This window comes from Echiichthys vipera (assembly GCF_963691815.1).
Source record: "Echiichthys vipera genome assembly, chromosome: 13".
NCBI classification, from domain to species: Eukaryota; Metazoa; Chordata; class Actinopteri; order Perciformes; family Trachinidae; genus Echiichthys; species Echiichthys vipera.
In genome coordinates, this window is record NC_139838.1 from 22,452,331 (window position 1) to 22,473,021 (window position 20,691).

Here is a 20,691-nt window from a genome sequence, read left to right on the forward strand (position 1 = left end):
ACGCAATTTCAGTCAAAAGCAATTGAACTTGGTTATTTGTCTAGGAAGATGTTTCACCTCTCATCCAAGAGGCTTCATCAGTTCATGTATCATCCAACCAGGCTGAGACTGGAGTACAACCCATGAGAATCATAGCATCATTTCCTACCCTTGCTTTGATGTCTGTATTGTACAGCTTACACCCTGTGCGTCTTTATTGTACTTGTACCTACTTGTATGCTTACTTTCAATTGTTAATCATATCAGTAGTGTACAGCAGCAGCTACCGAACTGTTTTCAATAAGGCCAGGTACATCTTGTTACAAAATAAGTTTTATTTTGTCAGTCATTCAAAACTTAAACAAACCTTTAAAATTGTTGAGATTTTATCTCCATGCACCTTAATTTCCCACTAAAATGGTGTCTAAGAAATAAAAAAAAATGCCCATTATCAGCTTTTCTACATTCTCTAAACTTGCGAGCCAGTTTTTAAGTGCTCTTTGGAGTTATGAGGTGTACATTTTCAGTAAAGTAGTCCAACCCCCATACTTTCTGTCTATCTGTCATTGCATCCAGCGACTGCAGCAGTTCCAGATCACAGCTGTTTCCTAAGGAAAATAAATGCAGTATTAAAAAAACACAAATTAACCTTAGCCTCCATGGTCCTAACATGTATCAGTATCAATATTTTGTGGTTAATTTATAGTTTTACGATAGTACAGAAACACACTCAGATGTGACAGCACTCACCGAACAGGCTGTTGACTTGCTCCACTGGCACAAAAAAAGGAGGACCTGATGGACAAATGCAGTCACAAATATATTTTATTTTTCAACAAACCCATACAAACTAAGTGACCCCATGCAGACATTTAATAAATCAAAATAAGTGGAAACAAACAGGGATGTGTATGTCTCTATATGGTGATGCTTCAGACACAAAACGGACTGTTACCTTTATGTAATTCAGGATTGTACAAGAAAGTGTCCAAAAGGTATCTGCAGTCTTTGGCCATCAGAGAAATGATGAGAGCAGCGTACCTGTCGTATTTGTGAGAGAAAATGTAATAAGAAAACATGGAGACTATGTTTTATTAAAGAAGGTTAATACATTGCCTGATGTAAATGTCGTACAATTATACAAATTACGCTTTAAGTTTAGATTCAAGAGGTTGAGGAAGGCCAGGTGTCCTATTTTTCAAATGCTGAACATAACGTTTTCAAATAAAACTTGCGTGCTATAGTATGTTGAACATTAAAAAAAGAATATCAGATCTTATTGGAGGATTCAGCCTCATCTTACTTCTCTCTGTCTCTTGGGTTGATGGCCACTAAAGACCCCCTGTCCCAAATGGCCCCAAACTGACCCTCAATGGAACTGTGAAATGGAAAAAACAGAGTTTGCGTTAAAAATGTACCTGCGCAACTAATGTGACATTTTTGAAATAAAAGCGGTCAAAACATACACGTGTGACTTACCTGGAGAAGTTGTACAGGTCACATTGATATAGGGAGATATTTTTCCCTGAGCTCTGTGGAGCAAAGACCATGTGGATTAACACTTTTGTCCACATTCATGTAAATACAGCATGTTTTTCCAGCTACTCTTCCAATTTGATGTATTTAATCGAGCTCCTACCTTGAAGACCTTTGCTCCAGGTATGGCAGGGACGGGCTCCTCGCTGTAGGTCATGTTGCTCTCCTCAAAGAACTGTTTTATAGCCTTTTCAGAGATCTCCACTCCAACCACTGAATGGCCCATGTCTGCTAGCCTAGGATTCACACAAGAGAAGGAATATAGGAGCGTGCTTATCAAAGGTTTAATCATAGGGTGTGTACATTTCTTTTAGCAGAAATGACAACTGAAAATGTCGACACCAAATGTGATCTTCCTTGTTGGATGAAGTGTGCTTTTTCATACCACTTCATATCTATAGCTTTTCCACAGAGAGGGAAGAAGAAGCGAACTCCTGTCCGTCCGGCAAGAACTTTATCAATATTGTTCTCCAGCATTCTGTTGGAATAAAAACCCCACCAAAACAACCATTAACAGCAGAACACCAGTCATTCCTGCATAGGTAGTTTTAATACTTAAGAGTTAAGAAGAGAGTCATAATGTAACTCTATGAAGGGCACTCAGCACAATCATACACCTATAGACATCTCTACGGGATCACCAACGTGGTAATGAGCATTTACAGTTATTGTAATCTTGTTAAATCAACATTTAGAAGACTTTTGTTCCCCCTCATCCTGCCAGATAGACAGATACAAGTGGAGCCTTTACCTGTGTACATGAGGCTGATGGAAACCAATTCTGTCCTCCTGCCAGCGTTCTTCCCATTCTCCGAGTGCCATGACCCGATCCGCCTGTGGTGCCAGCATGCTGGTTATGTTTGCCTGGCCCCAACTTCTGGGGGATGACACGGAGCAGAGGAGACATGGGAGAAAGCAAAGAATGGAGAGGACAGCGTTCATATGTGGCTGGAGACGGGGGTGAGTGCACATGATAAACACATCCCTGCACATGAACACAAATAAAAACAACTGCACGGTAAATACATGTTTGAAACTATGGTGTGTGTGTGTCTTTGTGTGTTTGTGTGTGTGTGTGTGTGTGTGGGTGGGTGTGTGTGTGTGTGTGGGGGGGGGGGGGGGGGGGCTTTTGTAGCATTACAAAACCAAGAGCATCTGACTCTTCTGGTAGATGATTACAGAAGAATCAGCTGAGGTTTGAAGACTAAAGGTCATGTACCCAAAGCCCCTACAGAGTAGTCTGTGCCCTCTAATGTGCAAACACAATATTGTAGTGTAACATAGTTTAGCCTGCATAATTATCTCAGGAATAACTGGTCCTGCTTCATGAGATGGAAACATGTAGTCATATGAGTAATCAAACCCCGACGTCAAGGGGAAGTTACCAAACAGCTTGCATAACAAAGAAAAGGCATTTCAATGTCAATAATAAAGTTTACTGCTTTGCAATAGACAGCGAAATCCATCAAATATGCCACATTATGACCAGAAGTGAATATATTTGTGGGGTACATAACAGTTTTTAACTTAGTGCACTCTTACCTAAGAGCAGCCTGGCATAAAAGCAACCATAGCACTTTTAAAAGAACCCCTAAATCCCACATGTTTGAAGGTAAATCCTAACCAAGAGAGTACCTTTGTTGTATGAAGACAGCGAGTATTTGTTCAGTGAGCAGTGATCACGCAACTATTTCAGTGGCATAGAGCTCAGTAGACGAAATTCAGGTATGTACATATTGCCCTGAGTAAAGTCTGTCAGGCAATGCTGGTCCCGTTGATGTATGGATGTTGGTTTGGGGCGAGTGGCAGGCCGCAGCCGTTAGTACTTGGGACGTTTAACAAAGTGTTGCCTTACAGGCGAAACCTGGAGATTAAAAACACAAGCTGCTCCGTTTTTACTTCTGGTTTGGGAGGAGCCTGATGCTGCGTTCAGGTACAAGGGGACCTTGGGAGACACCAGTAACCGACCTAACAGTCCCACTCTTTAAATGGTTGCTGCTGCTGGGCCTAAGCAACGATTATTGTGGATATGAGCGCACCGGTCATTGGAAAAGAAAAATAGTCTTCTTCACGCTTCTTTTTATTTGCTATGTTGTTCTCTGTGTAATCTAGCAATGGTCCATGAAGGCTCCCTGCTAATTAAATTTTTATAGATAAGTGGATAATAACATTTACCAGACAAGGTGGTAGGTTAGTTATCACACTACATTGCCACTTACTTTGTTAGTTGTAACTATGTATATTTCATCAAATTGTTGTTCTGGTAGCACAATGTCTAATAAAATATTCCAAAAGGCGCATAATTTCCCACAAAAATAGTCTAATCGATGTGAATCACCATATTCATCTCATCTCATCTCATCTTCATCCGCTTATCCGGGGTCGGGTCGCGGGGGCAGCAGTTTTAGCAGGGGACCCCAAACTTCCCTTTCCCGGGCCACATTAACCAGCTCTAAGTGGGGGATCCCGAGGCGTTCCCAGGCCAGTGTGGAGATCTAATCTCAGCCTGTGATTATTTTCACCACGTTTCCAAACTAACTTCTGTAACCTTGAGTAGCCTTGTTAGCGCCTGTTGACCCTGGGGCATGTAGTTTTATTAAAGAAAACCCATGGACCTTGGTAGATCTTTTTCTCCTGAAGCTCAACCTCCCTGCGGTATCTTTGTTGTATGGGCAGTGGGTAGTTTCATGCAAAAATGCAGTAATTGATATCTAGATAAATGTAAAAGCCTTTTTAAGGATATTGATGATACTAATAATACAAGTGGATTTTAATTGTCAGGGTTTAATATGATTTATTATATGATCTTTGTAATAGATATATCCTATGGCATTTTGTTTCTTGGTGCACTCTTTTTCCTTTCCTTTCTGCTGAAACCACATTCAGACTGTGACAGCTGTCACTAAGCCTCAGAAAGCCTCGGCACCGTTGCTCAGTGATTAGTCTCGCTTGCCTTGTCTCCACACTTGATTCGGTCCAGCGCCCAGCTGGAGCCACGAGACAAATCCAGAGATAAGATATTCCTCCAAAGTAAGGCAATCTAGTGAAATCAGAGGGGAGGAAAGGAAAGAGGATGACTTCATACGGACACAGAGCGGCGCAAGAGTCTCAGAAATGCCGGCTCCACTGTGGAAGTAAGGGCTCACTCTCAGCTCTGTCTCCCGTGATCATCATCCCGTTGTACCCCATTAACCTACAAAGCCGTGATAATTTGGCAGTCACAGATAGCCTAGCATTTAGAAGAGACTCGCTAAATCAACACAATATAAGGTAGCATAACAAAACTACTGCAATCCAGCACAACCTACATTGATCCTAACATCCTTCTTCTGTGAGTTACCTGCGTCCTTAACATGTGTTTGTCTGTTTGCCAAAATAATGACGCCTACTTCTTGTAATTTATTTTTGTGCTTAAATTCGTTACATCTTAACCTATTGGCATCACTATTGGCCTATAGCCGACAAGAATGCAGCTGCTAAAACAACAAAACCCACCCACTAGTGTCTCTCATATAATAACCATCATAATGGTGCCCCAATGTTTACACTGGCTATTTGAAACCTTTCCGCAAAGGTGACACAATCTACAAGCCCAGTAGACTACATTTAAAGGGGCCTTGAGAAATGTGGCACCCGCCATGTCGGTTCAAGCCCTGTGCGTAATTCGGCGTTTCCAAAGCGCTCCAGTTGCGCGGGGTCGCATCCAGATGTGTGTTTTTCTTTACGGTGCGACAAAGACGTTGAGGAGCCTCCGAACCAATCACTGCCGCCCGGGGGCGGGTCGTGTACGGACTGTTGTGGAAATGGAAAAATGGACAATTTAACACGCACATTCATCATTCATATCCCGACGGGGGAGACCTACGCTCGCACGTTGAATTGATCCGCAAATGCCCGGCCGTGGTGTGAAAAGGAAAATTACCAGAGAGGGGAAGAGGCTGGCTCGCAACCCGGTAAGGGCGAGCTCTCTGTTGGGGAGAAGTCGGAGCGCAGCGGGGATCGTACGGGGTGATTTCTGCTGTCTGTGTTTAGATGCTGTGTTCATTCTAAATGCATCTGACCAATGACTAATGTGTCTGCTGAGATTATATATTGCATATCTGTATCCAGAGTTAGAGAGTAGCCTATTAATCTTTTGGCACCAATCACTATCGCAAGCTTATGCTCATCAAAATGCATTATCAAAATGCAAATGCTTAATTGCCCCCCTGCCATGGTAACGGCTCACACATATGTATGTCAAATTAGGAATATGTTTCTGTAAAGTGCGCTACATCCACCTTTAGGCAGCCTTCACTGCTATCAGCTCCCGGGGTATTGTCTGCACGGGGCTCATCGCACCTTTGTTGCTCTGCTCAGATGTTGAGGCTGGAAGTGGTGGAAGCAGCTCTCACGAAATCAAACAAATAAGCAAAACTAGAGGACCTTTTGTTGTGGGGTAGGCTGCTGCAGATTGTACAGATATGCAATAATACAATAAAGGTCACTTTGTAATATGAACTCCCTCTAAGTGCAACAGGGGCACGGGTTGGATGACTGCAAGTCTGTTTGACAGACGCAGCCTGTTTCAGTAAACCCAGGTGGCTGTTGGAGCAGCAGGGAGTGATGATGTGCGGTCCACGGTGCTCTGAATGAGAGCGGTGCATGCTGGATAATAAAGGAGAACCCGACATATCGGCGAGTGAGCGATCTGGGAAATTTGGAGGACAGACGCGAGGGGGCGGCGGGACACTCCGCCTCTTTATTTTTTACGGACGCGCCCGGACGGTGCGTGTGTTTGTGCTTTGTCAGCCTGGTAACTTAATCATATCGTAGGGCTCCTAAATCGAGAGCGGGGTGCTCCCGTGAGGAGGAGAAGTTGGGGTTTTGAGCCTTTACAGCTCGGTGTCATCGCGGGACTCAGCTGTAGGTGCCTGCGACGCTAGAGTCAGGACGCTCAACAGTTCAGTGCAACTGTCGTGCTCCTGCTCCAGTCTGAACCTCAAAGCCCAGAACTGGATGAACCTGCTGCCACCACCTGCACCGGATCTGTGTGTCGTTCTGTGACAGGTAGGATGAATCGGCAGCATCTCTTGAAAGTGAGACTGGCTGCACTTTATACTAGTTGCATTCAAATACTGTAGCTGTGTCACTGGATTATAGAGACTGGTGCATTTAATAACCTAAAGATTAACTGTAATTCTAATGCTATTGTAGATAATTATGCATTATCTGGGTCCCTTTCTAAACCCTACACTTTGGGGAAATCTTCAGCACCCGTTGAGACCTTTTGGAAGATGATCTACTTCTCCCACTGCTCAGATGGGCAGTGGGTTGCATTTTACACTGCCACATCTAATAATATTGAATAATGCTGTCACTTGTTCAGCTGTCATACTGTTTCTCAGTGCAAGATTGCGGGAAGAACATCAGAAAAGTGTACTAATTGTAAAGCCGCAATAAACTTTGCAGACACATATGAAGATAGTGAACGGAACACAGTACGAGGCATCTGGGAAAGACTATGCCTATCATCCATTATGACATGACTTCCCTTAAAGTCCTCAATCAGGCAGCAAAACAGAATCATATTCAATTCTGAAAATATAAATTGTTTCTTGAGAGTTTAAGGACATTTCCATTTACATGAAAGCTATTTTTAAACAGCTGACTTGAGTTTAAAATTAAAAAGAAACCCACCGTCTTCATAATGCAGTCAAAATAAAGAATGCTTTGTTCTGGCTTTTATTTGTCTTGGATGTCACTCTTGTGTTCAATATATATATTAGCTGCTTGCTCAGGAAAGAGCAGAACGTTTCCTTCTTTCGCATCATACTTAGTGCTGCATGTATTAATGAATCCAAAAGAAACAAACAAAGCTGCAAGAGTTGCCCGCACTAATTAATTACTACTCTCTTGTTGTTGTTTTTACGAAAAAATGACAGCGACTTCAATGATCCTAAATAAAGTGCTGTCATTATCATGGATGCGCAGAAAAGGGCTCTCTGGGGAAGCTGGAGCCTGATGGCAAGCTGTACATGGATTTCATCTGATTTATGAAATGACTTTATTGTAATAGCAACCCCCTCGTCTTAATGGGATTTTGCATTCATGATGGTTCTGTAATACCCTCCCTGGTGATTAGAATAAGCATAAATCTTTCTTGTCAAAGCATATTCATATTCCAGATGTGGTGGGCATTTCCATAACCAAAGTACAGAGGGGTTGAGAATATTACTATGCCCCCTTTCAAGCTATTAACCCTGATAGGTCACATAGTGCATAGCAAGTGATCATGCATTTGCATGAACCTACTGTGCTTTTGTAAAACTACATAATAAAAATCAAGTTGGAAAGTAAAGAAATGTCACTAAGGATCCAAACAGTACAGCATTACAATAGTTATAGTATCGTATAGTATAATATAGTATAGTATAGTTAGAGAGGAAACATTTTGAAATTGATTTATTTTCCTCACAAGATCCTTAATCTTTTCAAGCCATATTCTGCAAAAACTCCTGCTTTAATCTTAGATGTCAGGGACACTCTACTAATTGAACCCCGTCTGGAATGTGCCCCGTCTTCCTTATCCCAGGGTCAGATCGTAAATCATCCCTGTGTTGTCAAGGTCAGATTGTTTTATAGGCCGATCCGATCTGAGCTCTGCGATAGGAATGCCTCCAGGCCTAAGCTGCAGAGATAAGATGAGTTGTAGGTAGGATGCACTGCGAGCAGAACCAGTTAATAAGGCAGATGGATTTCACAACATGCTGTGTGTGTTGTCAGGTGCACAGCCGGGCACCCCGAACGCAGAGCAGTGCACTTGCTGTATCAGTATCCTCAGTTTCCACTCTATATGCTCCCAGCTGTGTGCCAGTGTTAGCTGTGTTCTTCGCCTCTATCCCTGTGATCCGCTCGTTTTGTGCCGGTTTTCTGAGACTGTACACAGCTTTTGCCGAATTCTGAGCGCAAGCTTGAACCCCCTAATAACTGTTCCTACCCATCTTGTTCATTCTGTTAATTAGCCCTTGTGGCGTTGGAGTGCAGCATATTGTTGAGACATAATTAATCAACCCGGCTTGTAATTATGCTGGGTTTGGAATGTGAGCGCAGTTGGGAGGCTGGTTGCGTCGCAGGGCGTTCAGCTTGAGGTAAACATCTTATTAACCGTGTCAGAGTCCCTCAGCCCACACGGAGCAAGGATTTTTTTTGTGTGTTTTATTAAGGTGAAGGAGAATGTGCTATTATCCACATTATGAAAATGGCCTTGTAAAAGAACCAAGTTTATGGTCATTATGGTTCCGTGGTGGTCGATCTAATGGAAAAATACTCCAGTAGCTGTGTGTCGAAAGAGAGATTGTTTTTTTAATCCAGTAAAAAGTCAATCTCTCAGCGTAGACCAAAATGTGTGTCTGTGTCTGCTTATATATGCATATGGTGTGTGGGAGTGTAAAGAGCACCTCCATTTTAAAGGGCAACTAGTAGGTGAGGACAGAAAATAGAACATGGATCAAATCCCGGTTGTAAGCCTTTAATGCAGGTCTGTCAGGAGAGACAGACCCTTTTTTAAAATCGCAGCAGGGTTTCATTTGGTTTGCCACAGAATGATGGAAATGACTACAGACAAACAGTCAAACTTTACACACTCTGTGACTCCTGCTCAGGTTGTATGCGGTCAGTAAGAGATGGTAATGAAACCCTGCTATTATAGTAATTCACATTAGCAATAAAAAACACACAGTGCACACACAAGTTCCTGGCTAGACCAGCCACTAAAACAAGGACAGAGTGGTTCCCTACATGAGATCAGAGAGGGTAAGGAGCAAAAAATATTTATCTGCTACAGAAAGTGAGGCTTATTTTTTTAAATAGTTTCTTTTCGATCACGGTATAGGTTATTTTATATCTTCAGCCCCTCAAGATATCCATAAGATTTTTCATTAAATCCCACCCCATTTATATTATTTCTTTATACTGGATTTTATTGTTAGTGGCAGAGCCCGCCATAACCACGCTAGATTCAAGTTGCCTTTACACGCGTGCACTTTAGTCTTAGGTCGAACTTGCCTCCGTTCGGTGATGTATTGAGGGGTCACAACCCGACAGAGCTTACACAACAGAGGGTCACAAGCGAAAAAGATTTGGGACTACTGCAATAACACAAACGCAGTGCGGCTATCTTCTGGTCCCCGGTCAGGCTGTCACATCTCTCGGACCGGTAATGACAGAGTTCAGGATTTAATTTTAGCTTGACTCAGCCTTTCACCTCACCACAAAATTTGTGTTTTCTTCAGAACACTTCATTTTGCTGAACTAATATGTTGCCAGCTTTAGGCCAGCACAAACACACATGCCAGATGTGTGTATAAGTATAGTTCAGACACACTCGGGCATGCACAGCCACTAAAAGTCACTGAAAGGTCTGCTGCCACTGAGCACTGGTATTTGTACAGTGCAATCACCCAAGATTTGTGTCAGCGGATGGTAGGCTTCCATCATTCAGGTGGTCTTTATGAGCTAACCAAAGAAATGGGAATATCATTTTACGAGGCATTTGGTATATCCAGAATCATTTTGCAAACTGCTCTATATGTCACGACCAAAATAATTTCAGACACAATAATAGTGCTGCTTCTGCTGCTTCTCATACAGTGACAATGACTCGATACCTGGAGAATCTCTGTAATGGTAGTGAATTTCATTTTCAGCGTTTACAATATCAGTTGTGCTCAGCGCTGTTTCTGTGGACAGAAAACAGCAAATCGGACAAATAAGGGAAAAGCCAATCTGTCCCTGAAAGCAGAAATCTTTATAAAAAATATAAATAAAGCCACATAACCACAGTAGAATAAGCTGCTGTGTAAACACAATTCAAGGCAGACACACATTTCAATTCCATTTCCCTGGACTTTGAACGACTTAAGTGACTTAATAGTATAGTTTTGTAGAAAACTTGCTGCAGGTAGAAGCAGTTGGAGGAAGTCATTTGGGCTCTCAGAGAGAAAGAGGTGGAGGGCCGGAAGTAAAGGGATTGGGTCCAGCTGTCATCCATGAAAAATCGATTGTTAAGTCCCTCTCCCCCATGTCATTCTCCTCTTCTATGCCACTTTAATGTCTTTCATCCTGACCCTTTTATTCCCCTCAACCTGTTCCTTTCCTGTCCTTTTAATAACTGACCTTACCATGTCCTCCAGAGTGGACTATATTCAACAGGAACTCCAGCCCTTTAAAGTAGTTATCTAACATCCAGTCCTCTTTTGAATAGGCGACAGCCGTGGTCACTGGTTGTATCAGCAGGTGCATTTTTATACTGTATATATTCATAGTTTAATATTTATTTACAGCCCAGCCAAAAAAGCATTAATGGAGTTAATCGATAATAAGTGTAACTGTGATCTGATGTCATGCTGCATACAACGTATGTACACAGCAGGGCACGGTGCATTCGGTGTTGATGAGAATTTGGAAGTGCGCAGTCTGGCTATTGCTGATATAATGCTGACAAAAGAGTGTGATTTCTTATGGATTAGTATGCTCAGATGGAGCGTTCCTCAAAACTGTAGCATTTTGAGAGGTAAGGTGCGCTTCTTGAGAGATACTTTTGCTGCAGTAAGTATATGGAACATAGTGATGAAAAGCTGGTTTGTCCTGCTACGATGCTACACGATCCACCTGCCACTTTGTATTAGCTGGTTTTAACGCAGAGTGCATTATTACTTTTTTTCCCCTCCACTTTGCAGTGTTGACACAATTTCATTGCTTGCTCCGTAGACTCTAAATGAACCCTCCTGGAAGTTTCTTTGCACTCAAGGCAAGTGTGTGATCAAAGACTTGTTAGCCTTGCTGAGTGTATTCTTCGTGTTTGTGATTAAGGGTTTTTTGCTCCCCTCTCCCAGCCTTCTTTTTGAGGATGAAGCAGAAAGAATTGAAAAGGGGAAACAGTGCAAAAATGGCTTTGTTTCTCTGTGAAAGCCTCCAGTCAGCTTATGTAGGAGAGAAAAAGCAGGTGAGAGGAGAGGAGAATATAGAAGGCAGGAATAATAAAGTGCAGGTCGAGTAAGAATTGAGGGGGAAAAAGTATAGGTGGGAGACAAATGACGAGGGGTGGAATCTTAGAGCTCTGAATCCTGCTCTCACCTTTCCTTGAACCATGTCCTTCCACCTTCAGGCCCCTATATTCAATGAGCCTTGTGGCTTTTTCCAGGGCCAGTTACCCAACCATAGTGATCCATCATTGATCCGTGTCAGAGGGACTTCTCTCACCACTTAAAGCCACTTACGTGTGTGTACGTGTGCATCCATACGTATGTGTCTCCTTGCTGATTTGCTGCTCCAAATATGTTGTCAGGTCCAGGCATGCCTGTGTCACTGGCTTACATTCATCATCATTGCTCCTTCTTAATGGCTACACACTGCCATTGTACGGTTTGTCCTTGCACACAAAAGTAGTGTGATAGGGACCAACATAACAGTGTTCAATAGAGGCCTTCACACACTTGGAACTGTCAAGCAGTAGTATGAGGGGATGATTTTTAAAAAATCACCGTTTCAATTATTCCAAAAATTAGTAGTTTTATGCAACACTATCCTGTAATATTATCTTCAAGGACTGTGTTCAATTCACACATCCTCCTCTAAACCTGTAATACCTCACTGCCAAAGAAATGTCTCCTTGTATTGTCATTTTAAATTGAACGCAAATTTGAGCTGCTATTATTAAGTTAAATTAAATCAGGGGTGTCGAGTCAAGGTTGAAAAAATGATTTATCATAATAACAACTGTCTTTTTATGAAATGGCAGTGTAAGCATGGAAATGTGAACTCCTACTGTTGATCCTGCAGTAATAGAGACCTCGGTGCGCGTAAATCAGTGTGAATATCCTTCGCAGGCTGTTATTTCGTGCAAAGCAACTGCAGGAAGATGAACAAAAGCAATGGCAGTGGCATCAGATTATATAAAGCAACGGTATAAATTCTTCATGCCCATCATCATTACCATCGTCATAATGATACCCTCCATCACTTTTCTATTACACATTCTTGCCATCACCATCAATTATCCCCACAACCACAAATCATCAAGACAGAGCTCATACCAATCCCTCACCAGAGTGTTTCTTGAAGAAGATTGAGGTCTAATTGCGTACGTCGGTGGCATGGGGTATAAAGCACAAAAAAAAAAAATAAAGAAAGGAAAATCAATGCCTTAACTAAAGGAGCAAGTGAATTATTGATGAGGAGTATGTAATGGGATCCCAAGTGTCTATTTCTCCCAAACTTGGACTGCTTGCCGCTCAGGCTGCTAGAGCCACTGCCAGAGAAGCAGAAAAAAAAGGAAGGTGCCAAAAACCACCCACGAACACCTTCCGAGGCACATTAGCTCACCTGAATTATCTGGTGCAGTTCAGTTGACACTACCAGCTGTGTCGACTCACTGGTACAATAAGAAGTGAATGTGCCCAGACACTTCTTTTGCAGTATACCTGTACAGTAAGGGGGGCTGTCTACTTTTCAAAAAATGCGACTGACTTCAAACTAACAGTTGAACGTAAATCCATGAGCCTAACCATGAACTCCATGGAGTTAACATTGCTCCATTCATCATTCATGCCTCTGCAGCCTGGTGTGAGGGACAAGCTAATGTTACTGTATGGCACTTGAATTTCAAGTCCGCCAACAGTCCTACCTTGAGTCGATTTTTTTTTTCCTCCATGGTGTCAAAATGCTTCCTCGCATTACTTCTCAGATGGTTTCCGTTTGGTGTTTGCAAAAAGGACATATCAGAGGCACAGCTTGCTGTACACCGAGGATATTGCTTTGAACAGATAATTACAGATTGGGAATTCTTTCAAGGGATTCAAGATCAATTCAAAGCAAAAAGTGACAGCCCTATTAAGTGCATAGATGTAGGGCTTCAAACTTTTCTTTGCTGAATTATTGTTGATTTAATGTGCATAAAATTAAAATCACAGGAAGTCCTCACATTTGAGCAGCTCCAATCAGCAAATGTTTATGATACTTGCTGGGTAAAGGACTTGGGTCATATTACATCATTTCAGCACCAATGTAATGCAGGTACAGAAACATTCACACAGCAGCTGGAACAAAGATTTGTTGCTGGTGTCATACCTTCATTTTTAACTTTAGTTGTAGTATTTAATTCTGAGAACATTACAGGACCTTTAAGTTTAAAGATTGTGTTAAAACCAGTAGTAGATAAACAATGGTCTATATTTATTTATGTACGTATCTCCAGAGCTAAAGTTTTCACTACACATCATACAGTATGTTTGCATCGTGCAGTTTACTTCACATATCTTCTTTTCTTTACCCTTTTGAGCGGGGGAAATCAGAAGATGATTTGTTTACCCACATCACCAGAGTAGTGTTTGTTTTATCGCAAGCAGAGAAGGCAGGCATCACTTCTGCTTGGGTGGAGAAGAGGCAGACACAGGGAATGTGAATGAGAGGTGGGGAGAGAGAGAGCGGCCAGGTGAGACCTGAAAGCTGCCTTTGTGTGGCAGCTGGCAGTCAGAACACTGCCCTTCACTGTGAGGCGTTCTCCATACACACACACACACACACACACACATACACCAGTATAGTGTACATGTTTTGGAGTTATGGGGGGATGTTTGGTAAAAAATATGAGGCTGAAAAACCGTTGCAAGTTTGCAGATGTAACAATAAAAAGCCTTCACTCGATCTCTCCCTAGGTGAACGGACGATTCAGCGACATAAAGTTGCTCTGTTTTCCTTCTGCATTTAAAAATCTCCATTTCAGGTGCTAAACACTCTCTATTTTCTCCTTCATTTCATCTCAACTGTATCTGCCTCAGTTTAACTGGAGCTTGAAGAGCATGATGATATGGAGTCCTGTCTACTCCAGAAATCAGCACACATCTCAGCACATGAGCCTGTAAAATTCATCTTTTTCACAGGAATGTGCTGGTCAAAGAGGGACAGAGATAGAGAGATGGTGGGCTTTATGAAGAGAAGATTTTGACTTTTGGCTAATCAGGGATGGATGCCCGTTTTAAAAATGCACCAAGTTGTACATTCCTCTCTTTTGGCTTTGTCTTAGTGATTTTGACAGTTTAACTGCTGCCTGTGAAACATTACCCAGCTGTGCCACTTTACTGCCATTTGATTATATGTGTGTATTTGTGATTGTGGTTGCAGATTACATGTCTGTCAAAAAGGAAAAGCAAATGAAAGCTCATACCCACTGGACAATCAAAAGTGTTAGTTATGGCACCTCTTGAGACAGCAGTTTCCTAACCCTGAAGCGTGTCTTTGTGTTGGTCAGAGTGGCAACTCTGTCTGTGTACTGATCTGTATTCTTGTTTGTTTACTTCTCCCCAGGAGAGGCCCTGCAGACAGCAGTTGCGCCAGGCACCATGAGGCAGCAAGCTTGGCCCGAGAGAGCGAAGAAATCAACCTTCATAACTCTCAACCAGGCCGGGCAGAAGAAGAAATGTACACAGAAGCAGCAGCAGCACATGCAACAGCAGACACAGGCTAATACACACATCTGAGAGCGCAGTGGAGAGCAAATGGGGAAGGTAGAAAAAGACTAAGAGTGGAGTCAGTAACTCAGATTGCGTCATTTTAAATGGCAAAGTGGACTGGGCCACCCTCAGAGGCAGTGATGTCCTTGTTAATGCATTATCCTTCATTAGAACCTCCCTGTTAGAAATCGCAACTCAGTCCCACACCCCTGTGAGGCCACAGAGCTGAGGGGCAGAGGAGAGGAAAAACAGGCAAGAGAGAGACAGAGCGGAAAGAAGAGACTGTGACAGGCCCCCATGCAGGCGCGTAAGAAGTATGTCCTGTTGGGCCTGTGTGCGTGCTGCTGGCTGGTCCTCTTTTACTGGGGTGGAGGAGTGCAGCTTCGTCTGCTCCGGCTGCTGACACGCCAGCGGGGTGAAGTGGTGCGCCCCTGGCCCAACTGGACGGACAGGGCCTTCCTGCCCCGCTTTGCCCACCTGGATGAGCTCCAGACAGACCCTGGGACGGCTGAGTCGCCCCGCCAGCGGCGTCAGGCATGGTCCGCCATTTATAAGGACAGTCGCTGTCGCATGGAGACTTGTTTTGACTTCTCGCGGTGTCGCCGTAGAGGAAGGGAAGGGTTCAGAGTGTATATATATCCATCAGAGAAAAATGATCGTGTGTCTGAAAGCTACAGGAAGATCCTGACATCCATAGGTGAGTCCCGGTACTACACATCAGACCCCCGTGAGGCATGCCTGTTTGTGCTTGGGATAGACACCTTAGATCGGGACCAGCTATCAGGACAGTTTGTGCCCAATGTGGATGAACGTATCCGTGGTTACCCTCTGTGGAATGATGGGCGGAACCACCTGATCTTCAACCTGTACTCAGGCACCTGGCCTAACTACACAGAGGACCTGGGCTTCAACATCGGCCAGGCCATTTTAGCCAAAGCCAGCCTGAACACCGAACATTTCAGGCCCGGCTTTGATGTCTCTATTCCACTGTTCTCAAAGGATCACCCACAGAAGGGTGGAGAGCGGGGCTGGCTGGTGAGGAACACCATACCGCCACGAAGGAAGTACCTGCTGATGTTCAAGGGGAAGCGTTATCTGACGGGCATCGGCTCAGACACCAGAAACGCACTTCATCACATCCACAATGGAAAGGACATTGTGTCGCTGACGACGTGCCGCCACGGGAAGGACTGGGAGAAACATAAAGATGCCCGCTGTGACCATGACAACCTGGAATATGAGAGGTAAGACAGGGGTCATGTGGGCCAGTAATAAGGTAATGTTAAAATGAGAAGTAAGGTGTGAGTGAGTGTGGTGCTGTACAAAGTGTGAAGGAAACAGAATGTCTAGTTTTATTTTCTGTAGGAATTACACAGTAGTGTTGTTCTTTTTGACTTTGTATTTGAACTTTACATGCTGTTTTATTGGTCTTTTGTCACTGAGTTTCCACAAGCAGCGCCAGCGGTATCTTTAAGGTCCCACTGGATGTTTTTGTCTCTTTTTTATGGCTGCACACATTGTGACTGTTTAGGTATATGATGTTTGGCAGTTTCTTTTGAGATAAACTATTTAAGACACAGACTCGAGTCCCTGGAAATCTAGATTCAGGTCACTATTTACAGCAATTCTTGTATAAGTCACTTCCATTTTATATTTGGATATGTACAAGACGAAAAAGAAGCAACAGCTAATTCATTACAGCTGACACGTCACTGCACATAGAGCCAAGGCAAAGGTCACCACAAAGAATGGCTTTGTGAAATCTCTGATTACCTGAGAGAATAAACTGCTCCCAGGTGTAAGGTGTGAATGAGTATTATATTTTAAATCGGTCTGTCCATTTTTTGCCTAAAGGTTTTCTTGCCGTTGCTGTTGTATGGAAGATAAGCTTGCCATTTCCACTTTTGGTTTTAAATGAGTTTACTGATTAGATCGTGGGTGGAGGGAATAAAAGACACTGGAAAATGAAAGTCTAGCAACATCTGCATTACAGAGCAACGATTAATAATTAAAACCGACTAATTTAAGCATATGACCTTTGCCAGAGTTTGAAATCAGTTTGTACGAAGGCATTTTATACAATATCTATTTCCTCTTAAGCCTTTTGTTCTGTACAGGCGTTGTCACTGAGTGGTTTTCAATTATATGAGCGCCATAGTTGAGTTAATAATGAAAAGCTTTAGGAAACACACACCCATCTGCCTGATACATGTTGCAGCAGCAGCTTGGTAAACATGTCTCATCCTCTGTCTGAGTACTTTTCTCCTACTGTCTTATTGGAGCTCAGACAGTGATTAAAAAACAGATGGAAATAGATGCATGAACTCAAAACAAACAATAGGAACTCTTTGATTTTAAAATGTCCATTCATATTCTCTGGGAATAAATGCTTTAATCAGAATAAGATGTAAAAACTCTAAAACCTTTTTTTATGTAATTGTATTAAGCATATTATATTTTGGCGGGGTGGAGAAGGATGGAGGGCAACTGAAGTTCAGTTTCATTAGAAGTCATCTCTTATTTTTCTGTACAATAGTCATTACATAGTTGATATAGACGAGCTCTGCTGCTCCATAACACAGCCCTCTGTGTGACTCTTACTAGCTTAACTTACACTTAGCAATAAAAGTGTCTGAAGTTGAAGTGCTGACAGAGCTCCTCATTATAAAGTCGGCGCCTGTCCGTTCATACACGGATACCAAGGATAGTCTGATGGTGCGGAACATTCAGAGACAGGAGAAGATGGATCTAGTGGGAGAATAAGGAAAAAATGAGAATGAGGAGTGAGAGGCAAACCAAATGTCTATTAAAGTTTGAGTAGACGCCTTGACAGTGTGAGAGCACAAAGCAAAATTTGGAAGAATTATCATCACTGCTATTATTTCATTATGAGACAACGAATAGAGAAATATCATTCAAACGTTCAGAAGTGTGAGGGCAAATTAATTCATTATCTGATTCATTCTCTGAAAAACAGAATAAAGTCAAAAGCAGTGGCTGACAGAGACAGGTTTACGTAAAACTGATGGTGTTTCAAAAGGTTCCAGTTCTCAGTCAAAACTCTTGAGTTACCATGGCAAAAGGAAGAAGTCTTTGGGACACAAAATAGGACATTTATGTGTGTGTGTGTGTGTGCACAAACCTGCAGTGCTGGTTCAGAAAAAGTCTCTGAAAACACACCAACACACAGGTGATTCTTCCCTGTCGTTTAATTTGTGCAGCCTTGGGAAATCTGATTGTGGATCTGCTTCTTTCACTACTATCAAATGTGGATGTCGTATGTTGCCAAACACATGGCATTCAAAAGTATTGACACTTTTTGTAACTTTTGACAACTTTTCATCTACTGTACAGCCCATCCTATGTGTCCTTGCGAATGAGGTGGTACGGAAAATGCTTGGTGAGATGGTGACCTCCTACAATTGTAGTTGTTGAACTTCTCTTAACAGCTAACGTGCTAGCCATCTGTGAACATACTAGTACTAGTCGGGCTCAAAACTCTGGAGCTTGGTAGGTAGTACAGCAACTGTAGCTTAGCAAGCGAGTTAGCTATTTACAGTGAAGCTAAGATGAAACAATCACAGTTGTGATTTGTGTTGTCCATTCATTTTATGTCATTCGACTATTTGATGTATCTGAGTCAAAATAACATGTTTATAAATTAATTAAGAAACAAAATTTGAAGTTAAATATACTTGAAATAATACAACTTATTGTTAAAAGATAAGTCACTTTAGATTCAAGTCCTGTACATTGTGTAATATTTTTGAACTGCATTTCTGAAATGCTTCTCCTCTGCTTAACTGACAAACCAAGAGAAGCTTAGGCTAAACCCCAATTTAAATCTAAGCCACTGGGAGGTGGAAGTTGTTTAAATGTGTTATCAAGTGAACGCTCGAAAGCACGTATCTATACAATAGAACTGTTGAAATATCGTTTAACGCGGGAACAGCAGTTAGGTGATGGTTTGGGTCCAAACACACCCCTCGCTCCTGTGGCCTATAACTAGCTACCTTGGGCTTGTTTACATTGGGCAGGGCAGCAAAGGGATGGAGCTGCTCAAGACTATGAATGAGCTCATTTATTCCACACAGCCCGCTACTCAGGCACCCGGGTAGGCAGGGGATGGGTGGGGAGGATAGTGGGGGAGGTCCCATGTGGTATTTTGTGGTAAATTTGGATATGGCAATGGAGGGTGTAAGGGTGTGAATGGGGGAGGCAATGTGAGAGACAGCTGCCATTTGTAAGAAAAACACAAAAAGCTAGATTTTTTCCTCTCCCCTTTTGTATGAAGTTCCTTTCACTGGAAACAGGAGGCTTTTAGCCCCCGAGAGAAGCACGTTGGGTGACAAGGAGGGAGGGAAGGTGTAGGTCCATCTCTCTTTTTGCATCCTTTGAATCTTCCTTAGGGGGAGAGAAGAAGGGGATTTCAGAAGCGAGAGCATGAGAACTGTAAAACAACAAAGGCCGACAATTACAAGCTGCACGAGCAAGGTTTCTGTCTGAAAACCATGTAGAGACACACCCTCATCTTTCTATCTGTGTGCCGATATATTCTCCCTCTCTTTTATGTCTTCCCTTCAGTCTGTCTGTCCTTAACTTTTACTCTAATTTATAAGTCTGTCAAAAAATCCTGCACCTTTGAAAAAAAAGTATTCTAAAATTAAAGTCCATGTCCACCATGTCTGTGTGTGTGACTCACTGCTGTATATGCACGAGATAGTCTCCGCGTGTGAGAGGCTGTTTCACGGTCAATGAGGCTCTTAGAAGGTGGCACCAGGTTAATGAGCACATGCATCTGGTACACCAGCAGATTAGCCCTGAGGGACCTGGAGAAGACCACAACCAACGGACAAAGGGCACAAGGAGAAGTGGGAGTAGGGCGGGGGACTCGAGCGGACAGATCAATAGAGTGTCATGACATCCTTTTTCTGCCCAATTAAAAACCTTAACATCCAACTTCTTCCTTAGACGCATGTAAAAAATTAATTTGGCTAATTTAGATTGAGTTAATTTAAGGTTGGGGTCACTGCAAGCATGTTATTCGATACCCTGTACAGGAGATTCTGTAACACTGCAGTATTGTTTAAGAAAAAAGTAATTTTCGGTCTGCAATTACGGATTATTTTTTATTATTGATCAACCAGTTGATAATTTCCCCAGTTCATCAATCCATGTTTACCAAATACCAAACCCTAGGTTACAATCATGTCAAATCAAGATACAGGAAATCCTCACATTGGAGAAGCCCTTCAACTGAAAAATGAGTTAAACAATCAATCAGAAATCCAATTTGAATGATTTTCTGCAGATCGTCTAATTGTCTCAGCACTTATTCATTTCAGTGAGGCTACAACGAGTTGATACAAAGCAGAGGACTCCGGTAAAAAAAAAAAAAAATGCTAGCGAAAAGTTAACCCTGGCTCAAGTTTGGACGCAGTATCCAGAAAGATGCTCCTGTGTCAAATATGAGCAAGCGCACATTCCTGTTCGATTACTTTGTACAAAGGACGACTCATTCCTGCTGATAATCACAATGGAGATTAAAATGACTTCTACAGTGTGACTTTTCAGAGTTGTAAAATCTTTCTTACATCTTATTATTAGACAACTTATTAGGATATTATTATAAACCGCTATGCAGTGTTTTGGTGTCTGATGAGCCTTCAAACGCATGGATCTAACA

The 20,691-nt window shown here is 42.5% G+C and overlaps 2 protein-coding genes across 3 annotated transcripts in view; one reads left to right on the plus strand and one right to left on the minus strand.

Annotated features, from left to right (window-relative positions):
• Positions 1 to 393: 393 nt before the first annotated feature.
• LOC310955722 (putative thiopurine S-methyltransferase) lies at positions 394 to 3,216 on the minus strand. The gene is made up of 9 exons (XM_083925714.1): positions 3,151 to 3,216; positions 2,267 to 2,392; positions 1,901 to 1,993; positions 1,619 to 1,751; positions 1,459 to 1,511; positions 1,283 to 1,357; positions 935 to 1,020; positions 730 to 774; positions 394 to 587 (listed from the first exon to the last, which is right to left on the minus strand). Exons 2-9 carry the CDS (start codon positions 2,362 to 2,364, stop codon positions 469 to 471), a joined length of 702 nt encoding a protein of 233 aa, XP_083781840.1. The 5' UTR covers positions 2,365 to 2,392; positions 3,151 to 3,216; the 3' UTR covers positions 394 to 468.
• Positions 3,217 to 5,354: 2,138 nt separating this feature from the next.
• The window catches only part of ext1c (exostoses (multiple) 1c), a 77,557-nt gene continuing 62,220 nt past the window's right edge, over positions 5,355 to 20,691 (plus strand). The window contains exons 1-2 of one of the 2 annotated variants that reach the window (XM_083925673.1): positions 5,355 to 5,468; positions 14,860 to 16,249. In XM_083925673.1, coding sequence (XP_083781799.1) covers positions 15,303 to 16,249 — 947 coding nt within the window. In that variant the 5' untranslated portion in view covers positions 5,355 to 5,468; positions 14,860 to 15,302. Of the gene's footprint in view, positions 5,469 to 6,369; positions 6,565 to 14,859; positions 16,250 to 20,691 lie in introns of those variants that run through there. The other variant, XM_083925672.1, reaches the window with a different exon arrangement.